Source organism: Gossypium arboreum, chromosome 12 (assembly GCF_025698485.1).
Source record: "Gossypium arboreum isolate Shixiya-1 chromosome 12, ASM2569848v2, whole genome shotgun sequence".
In the NCBI taxonomy this organism is placed as follows: Eukaryota; Viridiplantae; Streptophyta; class Magnoliopsida; order Malvales; family Malvaceae; genus Gossypium; species Gossypium arboreum.
In genome coordinates, this window is record NC_069081.1 from 99,633,279 (window position 1) to 99,647,098 (window position 13,820).

Genomic DNA, 13,820 nt, shown 5'->3' on the forward strand with positions numbered 1-13,820 from the left:
GCTAATATTATCATGATTAATACCATATGCATTATTATTGTTTTATATTATTACTATCGCATGTGTATTGTTAATGTCTTATATATTATCTGTTTCGTATATTCTTAACTTTTATTTATTATTTGTCTGACCCGAATTTAGCATTGTAGTTCATACCATAGTGCAACATCAATTTTAGTTTTCTTTTACTTTTATTTGTTCTATCTAGAAAGATTTTTATTCATGTTTTTTACTAATTTCAATAAGCAAGGCAACATACCGATTTAATATTAAGTCATCGATTTCATTGCTATGTTGGGTGAACATCAATCAACTCGTGTTAAAACGGTATGTCCTTCTCAAAAACCAAAAAATTAAAATCTCTCGTGTTTTAAACGGATCACGATTAAATGCTAAATTGAATTCATATTTTTGAAGATCAAGATGACACCTGTTTAATAAAGATACCAATTTGGGCGTCGCGAGGGTGCTAATACCTTCCTCGGGCGTAACCGACTCCAGAACCTTATTTTTCTTTGGATTTTCGCATAGACCTAAACCCGGCCTTCATTGTTGTTCAAGAATAAATTTTCTTTTCTAAAAGATGATTTATAAGGTGTCCGTTCATACCTAGAAAAAAGATCGGTGGCGACTCCCTTTTTTAATAAAATCAAAAGTCGGTTTTCAAATTTCTAATAAATCGCCTCAACTAGCGACCAAGCTAAAATTTTTACGTCGCTACAATTGAAATGTAAAAATATTAAAATAAAGCTTTAGTTGAGTGATAAGTTTTACTAATTCAAATAGTTTAGGTTCAAATCTCAACATATTTATTTTTATTAATTTTTTTAAATAAAAGACTAAACAATTCTCTAATAGTATACCTTATTTTAATAACAAAAGAGTATTTTTGTAATTTTATAACCGAATTGATGGCGATTAAGGGTTGCACCAATTCAGTAAAACACTTAATAAATAATATAGGTGATCCAATTTCAATTCTAATATCATTACTTTTTTAAAAAAATTATATAAAGTGGTTAAATTTTAGTTTTAATCCTATGTTAAGTTCAAATTTGAGATTTTATTTCTATACCTAATTTTTAACATAATAATCTATTTTATATGATCTATCACAATAATTGTATACAAATAAATCTATTTTATTACTTAATTTATTATTTTAATTTTAAATTATATTATGAAGGAATTCATCCACACACATTGAATAGTGTATAATATTTTAATTTATCACATCATATTTTTAATCTCAATTTGTCTCATATTTTACTAATTTATCTCAATTTAATTCTAAATTTATTTTCATAAAATATTAATAATACAAAACAATATTTTAATTGACAACTATTTAGTATAAATAAAATAATTTTTAATTAATTATTTAAATCCATTGCATAGACTAATTTTATATATACTATTGTTTAAGTGGGTGATTGAGTTAGTGTCACGACTCAACTCGACACCAACTTAATAAAAAATTTACTGAAGATAACATTGCATATTTTTATTAAATTATATTATTACAAGGGTAATTTTATCTTTTATAGAAACAAATAAAAGAGTTACAAATGTTGAAATTTTAACCCATAACACTATCATTTATAAAATCTTTTCTTACCACTTAAACCAAAATTTTATTTTAATATATTTTTAAATTCACTATTACTGCACAAATTGTTTAACCCACATTAATTGTTTAACCCTGAAGTTGGTAAAATAAATTATATTTTTGGTACTATTAAAATATCCTCCATATCCGTTTTACGATCTATAATAACTAATACTTTTGAAGATCTGTAATTACCCCTCCAAACAATATTATCTCCAAAATTTTAACTTTCATTCTTCCTCCAAAGTGGAATATAATTTATTATTAGAAGCAACACTTGGTATAAAGTAGGTTATATTTGTGCGTTTGGGTCCTTAATTGAAACTTAGGCTTTTTCCTTTTAATTGAAATAGATTTGAGAGGGAACTAATCACGCGTGGTTAAAGATAAATTAAAATCAAACAAAATAAAATTAATAAGCGGTGGTTTTTTAGATTTATTTTTTATTAAAACTTAAAGTTCTTAAATATCCTTTAATAATTTTTATTATAATAATTTTGATTTGAAATTTTTAATCTATTTAATTGAATTGATGTCTTTGACTCATGAAACTAAATTCAATCACACTCTTTATATTATTCTAAATCATGACACGTTTATGATATGGGTAAATTTTTTTGTATATAATAAATATATTTATAAAAATTCATATAAAAAATAAATATGATTTTAGTTGAAATAATAAAAATTAAAATATAAAAATTCAAACCTCATAATATGTTATTTTTCTAGATTTTTACATCAAAATATGAAAAGACAAAAAAAATTCTCACGATATTCAGTGGTGAAGAGGGAGGGCCTCCACCCCCTTGGTTAAATGGAAAATTTTCCCTTTAGCCATTCTTAAAACGTAAATTACTCAAATTAAGTTTTTTAACTTTTAAATAAAAGAAAATTTTTCATTTTCGCCCCTCTAAAAATATAAGCAATGTAATTTAAGCATTTTAGTGAAAAAATTTAACCTTGACCCTCCAAAATTTTATAATTTTATTTTGGCCCCTTAAATAAAATTTCTAGCTTCACCTCTAACAATATATTTGTTATTGTTGTAAAATAATTAGGTATTTGATAATTTTCTCAATGAGTTGAGACTCAATTGTGGATAATACAAATTTAGTAGTTTAACATATAGACACTAGATTATGGTACATCTATTATAACAAATTTATAAAAATTGATACAAAACAAAATGTGGTTTTGATTTAAATGGTAATATTGAGATTTTTAAAACCGTGATATATTAAGTTTAAATCTAATGACTCCTATAATGTGTAGAATATATAAATATCCTAAAATAATATTTATTGTTTTGTAAAAAAAATGAACTTTTGATAATTCTATAACTAAGTTGAAACTCGATTGATGGATAAAATCAACTTAGGTAAGTATATTATAATATTATTTATGATTTCGAAAATGTAGGTATTTTTCTAAACTTAATTCTTCTTTCGACTTGTTTTTTTGGGGCTATTTGTTGAACGAGGCACAAGCTATTTGATAGCTTGTCTTTTTAGTATGCAGCTCGTTTGGGCAATAATGTAGAAGATAGATTTAGTCGTTTAGGCTTAGAGAGTGTGCATGGCTCACCTTCAGCTTGTAGTAGAGGTGTATATGGGTCGGCTTAGACTCAACTAAAATTTTAGATTTATTAGTTAGGCTTGACTCGAAAAATGAGTATAAAATTTTGTCTAATAGTCTAAATAAAAATGTTAAAATTTAGGTCCGGTCTGCCCATATTTAAATTTTTTATATTTCTTTTATATGAATTTTAAAAAATATAATACATCAAACATACTAAAAATATTAATTTTTTTTGCAACAAATTAAAATAAATTTTAGAAAATATATATACTTAAATAACAGAAGATAAATGTAGGTTAACAAGCAAATGCCTTTAAAATAGTAACAAAATTAGTAATAAAACAAGAGTTATACAATATTTAAATAATAACAATAAAATAATAACAACGTAATAGTAAAATGATAACAAAATAGTAAAAAAATAAAAGAGCAAGAAAACAATTTTTTTTACAAATTTGAGTTGTGCTGGGCTCAGGGAAAAAAAACTTCACTTAAGACTTGACTTATTTTTTAAATGAATCTTATTTTTTTACCTAAACTTATTTTTTAAATCTATATTTCCTTGACTTATGGACAAGTTTAAATAACCGATTGGAGATGATTTTTTGTTTTAGGGTGGAAACGACCAAATTTATTTAGAGTCACATCGAGCGAGCCAGGGGTTGAATTACGTGGGACTATATATTGTACAATAACACGGATCATGTGGACAAAGCCTCACTCCTGAATCCTGATCGCAACTATTTCCCCTTCAGCCACGTTACCCACATAATGACATCCCTTCACCATCTTCTCATCGCCAACCCAATCAGTTTTACAAATAAGGTGAAATGATTTTGACAATTTTTAAAAAATCTCATCCCCTACGGAAACAACCCTATAATTTATTTTACCAAATAAAAAAAAAAAGGGGTTAAAAAACTGCCACTATTTTCCTGGGTAACTCCAGAATTTATTGCTTAGAAAAACAGAAGCGAAACCAAAAGCAGTTCACTTTTCCATTGTTTCTACCACCCAATCCCCATTATTTACTTATTATTTATTAATTTTCAATAATTCTAAGCTCTCCAACTCCCATTCTCCGTTCCAAATTCCCCTTTCCCTTTCCCTTTCTCTTTTTTATTTATTTCTTCTGCCCTTTCTCTAACCGTTCGTTTCTTTCCTTTGTTTTTTTTGTAATAATCAATCTTTCAACCTTTTGAGGCCAATTCCATCAGATCCTAAATGATCGCTTCCCCTCTTTGATTTCTTCCCCATAAACGTTACATTTTCAGGTACGTTTTCTTTTAATCTTTTTCTTTTTGACTCCCTCTTTTCCTTCTATATTTTGTGTTTTCCCCCTTTTATTTTCTGGGTATTTTATGTTTTGCTTTTAAATTTGCAGGATCCGGGCTCTTACTTTTGTTGGAATTCATTCCATACTGCTTTCAGGTAACTTGTTTTTGATTGTTTGGGTTTTTCCATGCCTTCGATGATGTTTTCCTTTTTGTCTAAATAAATATTTTCCATACCTTTCTCTTTTATTTTGTTTTGTAGGGAGATTCATCGGAATCGGTCATAGAGATCTAAATCTCGCAGTTTTTGTTAAGATTATTATTGTTTAAACAAGTTCAAAACTAGATTCGCATCTCTGGTGTTTTGTTTTCTTTTTTTACCTTGCTATTTTCCGTCCCCTAAGTCCTTTCAGAGGCTTACTTCTCCAGGTTTCACCCCTTTGACTATCTATATTTTGAATATCATGGAATTTCTTTGTAAACAAAGAAACCCTCTTTTTTGTTTGTGTGTGAAGCTATCGGCTTTTTTCTTGGAAACTAAATCCATAACCTCAGTCCTATTCTTTTTGAAGCTTCATCTTTGAGACCCTTACCAGGGCTTTTGCGTGATTTTTTGTTTACCCTTTCCACTGTAGAATTTAAATTTTGGTACTTAGTTTAAAGATTGAATAGGATATGAGGGTGAAGTAGAAGTCTACAAAAGTGGTTCCCCCCCCCCCCTCCCCCGTGTTTGATAGGAATGGGGTTTGGGATCAATCATGCGCTTTTGAACTTTCGAGTCATTAACCATGCGAGGATCCTTGTAGCGTTTGATAGAATATAGGAATTAGAATTGCATTTATTTAGAACCTAATATAAGGAAGACAAGTGCGTGATCACTTTCTTTTCTTTCCTGAATATAGATTCAATATGCATTAGTAGTGAAGGATTGATTATAAAAGATTTAATGATTCATATCGGATCATATTTCTTTCATAAATGCGGAGTTTAATTGGACATTGCATTATGGCATCCTCTACTCGTTGTGCTCTATTTACTACTTCCATAATTCATTCTTGATAATTCGGAACTTAAACTGTAATTTCCTTTTCTTGGGCAGGCAAATTCTGAGTTGTGGGTACTCCTCAGAGAGCTATATAAATCACAGTAATTTAGATTTTATATAGAAAATGTTAGGAGGCAACAACAGTAATTCTGTGCTTCCCATTTTCCTGGATGAGAATCATCTTCAATATCAGAATCAGACTAATGGATCAAACCAACTGCAATTATTTGGAAGCTGTAAGTTTTTTTTATTTTTCATTTATTTTGCAATTAATCTTTTTTTTTATTTCTCTCAATGCCCTATTTCGACAGGCAAACCCACAAATGCATCCCCTTTTTCCTGAAATTTTCAGTGGTAACTAATCCTTATTGTTTAACACTTCAGTGCCAGCTGGGTGCAATGTTGATCCTGTGAATTATTTTGGAAATGAACATCTGGCTCCCATGATTCGACCCAATAAAAGAGGCAGAGAAACAGAAGACATTCAAAGGCAGCAAAAGCTACAAATTTCCTTGAATTACAACATCTGTAAAGAGGAAGCTGACTGTTCAGCTGGCATTCCAAATCCTAATGCCGTGTCAACTGGCTTACGGCTATCGTATGATGATGATGAGCGAAATTCAACTGTGACTTCTAGTGGAAGCATGACACAAGGACCATCAATGATCTTGTCACTCGGTGACAACATTAGAAGTGAACTTGATCGTCAGAAAGAAGAGTTTGATCAGTACATCAAAATTCAGGTATAAAATGTCTCCTTTCAATCTTTTCTCTCAATATTTGGGGTTTCTTAATTAAATATTAGAAATAGTTCGATTACAAGCAGATGTTCTCTTTTTTACAAAGCTCCTACTATTGGCTGCTCTTCTTCTAAGTAGGTTTCGTGATACATAGCATAATATTACCTAATAACTCATAGTTATGTTGATGCATTTGCTATCGGCTGGCCCAGAGGTGTTTGATATATTTTTCTTCTATTTTTAATCATTCAGATGTAGCTTCTGTTTGGAGTTAGGCCATGATAATGGCATAGTATTTCATGGTCAATACATTTCATACATTCATGGTTGTTTGTTATGCTTAGCATTGAGATGCCTAGGAAGATTACTCTGTACACCTTATTCTAATAAAAAAAAGTTCAGTAATCGAAGTATCTAATTGGATATTGGTTTAAATGTGATGGTATGATTTTTGTTCATCTTATTCTGTAAATAGGAAGAGCATCTGACAAAGGGAATAAGAGACATGAAGCAGAGGCACATGGCTTCTTTTCTTGCTGCTATTGAGAAAGGCATCAGCAAGAAGCTCAGGGAGAAAGATATGGAACTAGAGACTATGAATAACAAGAATAGGGAACTGGTTGAGAGAATAAAGCAGGTGACTGCAGAAGCACATAATTGGCATTATAGAGCAAAATACAACGAGTCGGTTGTTAATGTGTTGAAGAGCAACCTTCAGCAAGTAATCTCACAAGGTGCTCAACACGGGAAAGAAGGTTTTGGAGATAGTGAAGTTGATGATGCAGCCTCCTATATTGATCCGAACAACTTTCTCAGTATTCCTCTTGGGGCTGCAAAATGTGTTTCCAAGGGCATGAAGGAACACATTATTTGCAGAGCATGCAACGCAAAGGAGGTGTCCATTTTGTTGATGCCATGTAGGCACCTCTGCTTATGTAAAGACTGTGATTTATCAATCAATGTTTGCCCTGTATGCCAGGTAACGAAAACTGCTGGTGTCCAAGTGTACTTATCCTAAACCTGTGAAGCAAATTCTTGAAAAAAGATGAAAAATTTATACCCTTACGTGTGTGTGTGAGAGACATCCAGCATTACCCCCCCCCCCCTTTTCTCCTAATAGAGACAATGTATGAAAAGTAAACCATTTTCATGAAATGGAGTATGCAAAAGCATCCTTTGTTCAGTCTCCCAAGTCTCCCCCACCCCACCAATCTTACATTTTATCTTTTTGGTTGTGGTTTTCGTGGTGTGTTGCCCATGTCTTTAAAATCTATGGTTTAAATTATTAAGCTAAAGTATAATAAGCCAAAGGTAGGTGAAGAGTTAGAGAGGTTCAAATATGATAGCAGATAGCTGATGATGGTGGTTGGGGTTTGTCCCTGTCTTCCATTTTAATAGTTTCCTACCATTCTTTTTGGTGGTTGGCCATTTTCCTCCTTTTTCTTTTCATTATAATTTTAGATGTGGATAGTTGGGTTCATATCCTTTTTCTATATCGCCTTTGAAATCCGTTTCTTTTTCATATTAATTATATTAAAAATATATTTTAAAACAAGTAAAAGTTAATATAATTAAAGTTTGATTAGTTCATTTATGGATTTTATTGATCAAAAGTTATTTGGCTTAACCATTTCCATCAAACCCTATATTAATTATTAAGTTGATTCACCCCATATTGATTTGGTCGTAATCCCAATTCCCAATCATCAACAACTCTATTTTCTAAACTAAGCCAAAACAATTAGTACATTCAATGGTCGAACACAATGAGGATTGATAACCGAGGGCATTAGCCCATATTTGTATTCGTATATTAAATTGATCTTCCCTCTATCCTGTTAATATTTCAATTATTTGGAGAAATGGCTTCGACCGGAGGTGGTAGTCCTGCTAAGGAGAATGGTTTTTCGGGCCTAAGGGGTGTTGGTGGTCGTGTGACTAACAAGGTGAGATTGAGAGAAGATGACCCATCTGATGAAGGTGGAATGTGCATAGACACTTCTGAAGGGGGTAGGATTTCGTTCAAAGATAGCCTCCTTGATTCCTTTCGTAATGTGGAAGGTTAGATTAATGGTTCCTGTGATGACTATTAAGTTTCGGGAGGGTGATGCTGTAAAAGAAAATGTTAGAGGTGTGCCTACCATCAAAATTTTCAAGCGAGTGCATCATCTAGCGGAACAAAGTATGATGAGAACATTCGTGTTGAAGCTGGAGAATCGAGTTTAATACTCTATCGAATAAACTTCATTCGCTTTGGAAACCAAAAGTCCCAATTAAAATTATGAATTTTGAGAATGATTATTTTATGGTTAAAACTTCATTCACTTTGGAAACTAAAAGCCCCATTTCAAATTATGAATATTGAGAATAATTATTTTATGGTTAAGTTTAAATGTGAGGAAGATTTTATGCTCGTCCTTTCAAAGGGGTTATGGACAATTTTTGACCATTATCTCATTGTAAAATCACAGAATTTTTCTTTTTCATTGCAATTTTATCCTTTGAACGTAGTTACTTGGATTAAGTTTTTTGGTTGATTCGGATCATTTTATAACAAGAGTTTTTTAAATGAAATTGGAAAGATGATTAATAATGTTATCATGATCAATTATAATATTTGAGTAAATAGCTAGAGTCAAAAATTAGAATTAAGGATACGATCTGGAGGATGGAGTATGAATCTCTCTTTACCATACGTTTTAAGTGTGAACATTATAGACACTTGAAAGATGGTTGTCCTGAAATCAAAAAGGAAAATATGGAATGGAGAAGAATATAGAAGTCTTGCCTAAAAAATCATCGGTGGAATACAGGGCAACGATGGAGGACTATGGTTCATAGATGGTGGTGCAAAGGAAGACAAGGAAGGCAATTTGGTAAGAATCTGGTTTTGGAAAGAACATTGAAAATCAAGGATTTATAAGGAATGGATCAAGATTCAATCAGGTAGTTTTGGAAAGAATCCTTAGTCTTTTGAACATTTTGACACTAAATATTACTTTGAACACCTTTGAAGAAAGGGTAATAGGATCGAGTGTATGAGATAAACGATTGCCACTTATCATTTTAGTTTGTAATATTTTTCTAAGTTCTAATGAAAGTTGTTTTATCTTAAAAAATATTTGTAATTAATATTTTCAATCACGATATACAATTTTTTATACAACATTAGATATAGGAGATGGGAGTAATATGATTTGAATCGATGTCAAACAAGTGTTTATTAAAATTTTAATTATCGCTCCGTTCAAATTAAAACATGATATATAATTTTGTTAATCTATCTTTTTGTTATTTTTTGAAGAAAATTATATTTATACTTTCAGTTTTTTTAAAAAAAAATTATGTAGGTTAAAATAAGTTTGACGGAAAATTTTTATAAATTTTAAAATTTAATAGTAGAATTACTTGGAACAACACAAATTGAAAATATTACTATGGCTACCTTTAAAGTGTATGTAATTAAATAGAATTGTATTTTTTTTAATGTTTTGCATTTAATATTGTTTGATATTAATTATTTTTTATGGTATTAGTTAACTTATATTTTAATTTCAACTATTTTTTTCCTTACATATTAGAAATGAGGATGAAATGACAACCATATAAGCCAAACCATGGTATTTAAAATACCAACAATGAGCCTTTATAATATTGGCTAAATTTAACATTTTTATTTAGTTTATATTTTGAAATTTTAATTTATTAACTAACAATATAATTGAAATTCTTATATTATACAATAGTTTCATAAAATAATATGGTAAAATTAAAATATCTAAAGAGGTTAAAGAAGCATTATTATAACATATACCTATACTTAGTTTTTATTTGTTTTAATTGAATAAAATCGTCAAAAAATTGTCTCTACTATTATTTAAAATTTTGATTGAATTTATTTCATACTCAATACAACATCAACTCCATTATAATTTTAAACATCAAACTTTCTTACTTTAACTAAAATTTCATTTGGTTTATATATAAACTTTTAGTGAATATGTTTTTATATCATATTTTTCATGTATAATTTTATTTTAATTAATTAATTAATTTTCTTTTTGTATTTCACTACTAATAAGAGTTCACAAACTCAAGGCTTAATATTTAGAGTAAATTATTAAAATAATCATTTTATTTGCTTTAGGTTATATTTTAGTTATTTATGTTTGAAATGTTACATTTTAATTACTTACGTTAACGTTTTGTTACAAAATGGTCACGTTGCCGTTAAGATCTATTACTTCCCATACGACAGTCTGACGTAACAGTTAAAATAGATTTTAGAGGCCAATGTGGATGTCCAACCAAGTAAATTAATTAATTTTTAATTAACTAAATATAATTTGTAGGGCCTAATTTTCGCCCGGGCCCAACAAACCCAAAACATACAAAATAAATCCAAGGCCCAAAATTTTACAATGGCCTAATACCCAACTACACAAGCCCAATGACCCAAATTTTTTTTTTCAGAAACAACAAACCCTTCTTTCTCCTTGCGCTGCAGCCCCCACGTTCTACGCCTTTCCACCACGCACATCGACACGCCCACGCACGACCCCTAGCTCGCACGTCCACACCCCACGATCATGCACTCCTCTACAACATCACAGTACCTACAATTTGAGCAAAGAAATAGGTAGAAACTGTATTGTATTTGGCTATAAAGCCTTCAATCTTTCATTGTAAAAGGGATGTGGTTTTCTTCTTTTTTGTCAGAGAAATAGGTTACGGATTGTATACAAAATACACACAAAAATCAATAGAAAACAACCAAAGAATATTTTCAAAGGTGATTATCTACTGTAGCTTTATTTTGTTTCTTCTTTTTCCATTTTTTTCCTTTCCCATTTGGATCCACAACACGAACTAAAGATAGGAGAGAAAGAGAGGGACTCACTGCGCATTGTGCTCACACCGTCGGAGGACCCTGCTTCGCTAATCGCAAGGGCTTTTGGGGCGGTTGAAGGCTTGGGCATAGGCCTTTCGGCGAAGAGCGGAGGGGAGAGTGAGGGAATCTCAAAACTTTAGGGTTTTTTTTAAACAAAATCAAAGTTAAAATGTTTTTTTTAAGCAAAAAATGATTTTAAAGCAGGTTTTAATTTTAGGTAATAAAATAAGACAGCATTGGGGTGGTGGGTAGAGTCAGTACGCGTGTTTGACTTGGTCCACACGGATTTTCCCTTTAGATGGGTAATTTCGCAATAAGTCCCCCTCCTTCGCACCAGCATTCAATCGAGCCCATTTATGTTTTCTTTGACTTTTTTAAATTTATCCCTGGAATTTGCATGTTATTTTAATTTAACCCATACTTAAGTGCTGCGTTTTGGGGATTTGGTTTATTGTTTTTTTAACCCTTCATGATTGACGCGCATTGAGTTTTAGTCCCTGATTTCGTCCCAATAGTTGGTTTTATTTGTTAATAACCCCTTTAGTTTGCATTTACCTTAATTGAGCATTTTAGTTTTTGTAGTTCTTTATTCTTTTTATTTTGTTTTTAAACCTGTTATGTCATAAACTGTTTGTTAATTTTACGTTGTCGTAGCATGTTTTTTTTATGTTTTTGTTTGTTTTATTATATAGTTATTATATTAAAGTTCTTTTATATAATGTAGTTTAGAAGTTTTAAGTTATATTTAATTAAAATATTTTTATATATTATTATTATACATATATAATTATGATGAAATTAGTTTTATTTCATATACATTGTTAATTCTATGTTATTTTATTTTTATAGTTTCTTTTAAATCTATTTAATATATATGTTTTCTTTTCAAATCATTATGTAAATATTTTCTTCTAAATTTATTATATATATATTTTCTTTAAAATTATTCATATATAATTTGGCTTTTTTGAGGATCCTGTTTTAAATTGCATTTTTATTTATTTTAATTACTTTGGTATCTTTGTATATACGTTATTTTCATTTTTTTTCATTTTCATATAAATATGTATATCATTTGTTAAATCAATTTGTTTTATTTGAAGTTATGTTATATATTATTTATTTCAAATTTCTTCTTACATAATGTATATTTTAAATAATCATTCATATACCGTTAGTTTTTATATGCATATAAGTTATTTCGAATTCTAGCATGTGTCATCCTTCTGTACATATTTAATAGTCTTTAAATCGTTTATATCACATTGATACTTAGTTTTCGTACGGTCTTGCATATCATGTGTCATTATCGGTATTCATATTCGCATATTATTGTTTCATGCATGTAATGATGGTTTATTTCTTGTTATTGCATCATGGTTATGATTCCCATATTCTCTAAATATCGATTGTCTTTTATCTCCAAACAAACCAAACAAGTATATCTTGACTCGGTTTTCATAATTGTTAATTTGAACCCTCTCAACATAAGGAAATATTTCATGTTTGGGAGTTCGAGGGATCGTACCCTATCATGCTGGGTTTCAGTTTTTTCGTTTAACTAAAATGCGGAATATCCATTTGAAATTTCATCCATGATTTTTTAAAATTAAAATGAGGAAATATTTCGTGTTTGGAAACTCGAGAGATCGTGCCCAATCGTGCTGAGTTTCGGTTCATCGTTTTACCAAAGAACCAAATATCCTTGTAATTTTTCAAATGCATGAGTTTTGGGAAGAATGAGATAATCTTGTATTGAGGGTTTGAATTGTTGTGTCCTATCGTGCTGGATATGATATTTTATTCCTTCTGAACGAGAGAATCTCAATATCTAATTCAAGATTTCCAAACATCTTTAAAGATTGTATTTTAAAATCTTTTTCAAATTTTCGGCATTAGGACGATAATTGATCAATACGGTACCAATTTTGGGCGTTGCGAGGGTGCTAACCCTTACTCGCGCGTAACCGACTCCCGAATCCGTTTTCTAGTTTTTCGTAGACCAAAAGCGTTGTTTTAATAAACTAAAATGTTTTATTAAAATGATCGATCACAGGGTGACCCGATCACACCTAAACAAAAAGGATTAGTGGCGACTCCATTTTTTTCGTTTTAAAGTCAAACCCCGTTTTTCAAAATAAAAATGGTTTCGACAGCTTGGCGACTCCACTGGGGACCAATAAGAGAGTCAAGCCGTAAAATTGATTATTTTCTGTCCTTTTGTCAAAAAATTAAAAATTTGATTTGAAAAATCATGCTTCTTTTGTCGCATTTTTTGGTGTCATGTCATATGTTTCTTGTGATTTGAGATACGTAGGATATTCCTGCATCATATTGCATGACCGTTGTGGTCACACCTTCTAAGTGGGATTAAGAAACTATGCCTTCGTGAGGTTTTTACCTCCGCATGGGCTAGTGGACTGCTTTTGGGATACATCTGTACCTATGTCTTCGTGAGGTTTTCACCTCCGCATGGCCATAGGGAAATGTATTCCTCTGAACTGAACTCGATCCATATGAGCCTATAATGGGTGAGGATTGAGGAATTTACTAGTTCAGGTACCCTTTCTCTAGAACCAAACCGTACATAGCAAGCCTTAAGAGTCCAATCCTAGGTAGAGCTTCTCCAAACCCTAGCGGTTACCCAAGTAAGTGTCATATATTGTTTTTTTTCCTCTTG

General features: G+C 30.5%; 1 protein-coding gene and 1 long non-coding RNA gene across 3 annotated transcripts; one reads left to right on the forward strand and one right to left on the reverse strand.

The window, feature by feature from the left end:
• Positions 1-3,970: 3,970 nt before the first annotated feature.
• On the forward strand, positions 3,971-7,435 carry LOC108476670 (E3 ubiquitin-protein ligase BOI-like). Of its 2 annotated transcripts, XM_017778940.2 has the most exons (6): positions 3,971-4,464; positions 4,575-4,621; positions 4,727-4,893; positions 5,564-5,745; positions 5,894-6,252; positions 6,725-7,435. In XM_017778940.2, exons 4-6 carry the CDS (start codon positions 5,634-5,636, stop codon positions 7,265-7,267), a joined length of 1,014 nt encoding a protein of 337 aa, XP_017634429.1. In that variant the 5' UTR covers positions 3,971-4,464; positions 4,575-4,621; positions 4,727-4,893; positions 5,564-5,633; the 3' UTR covers positions 7,268-7,435. The 2 variants fall into 2 exon arrangements, with proteins under 2 accessions (XP_017634429.1, XP_017634428.1); XM_017778939.2 differs by lacking the exon at positions 4,727-4,893 and having other exon boundaries at positions 3,972-4,464.
• Positions 7,436-10,549: 3,114 nt separating this feature from the next.
• Positions 10,550-11,318, reverse strand: LOC128285116 (uncharacterized). Its single transcript, XR_008275529.1, has 2 exons — positions 11,150-11,318; positions 10,550-10,865 (listed from the first exon to the last, which is right to left on the reverse strand). It is a non-coding gene; the product is annotated as an uncharacterized LOC128285116 (long non-coding RNA).
• Positions 11,319-13,820: the final 2,502 nt, after the last annotated feature.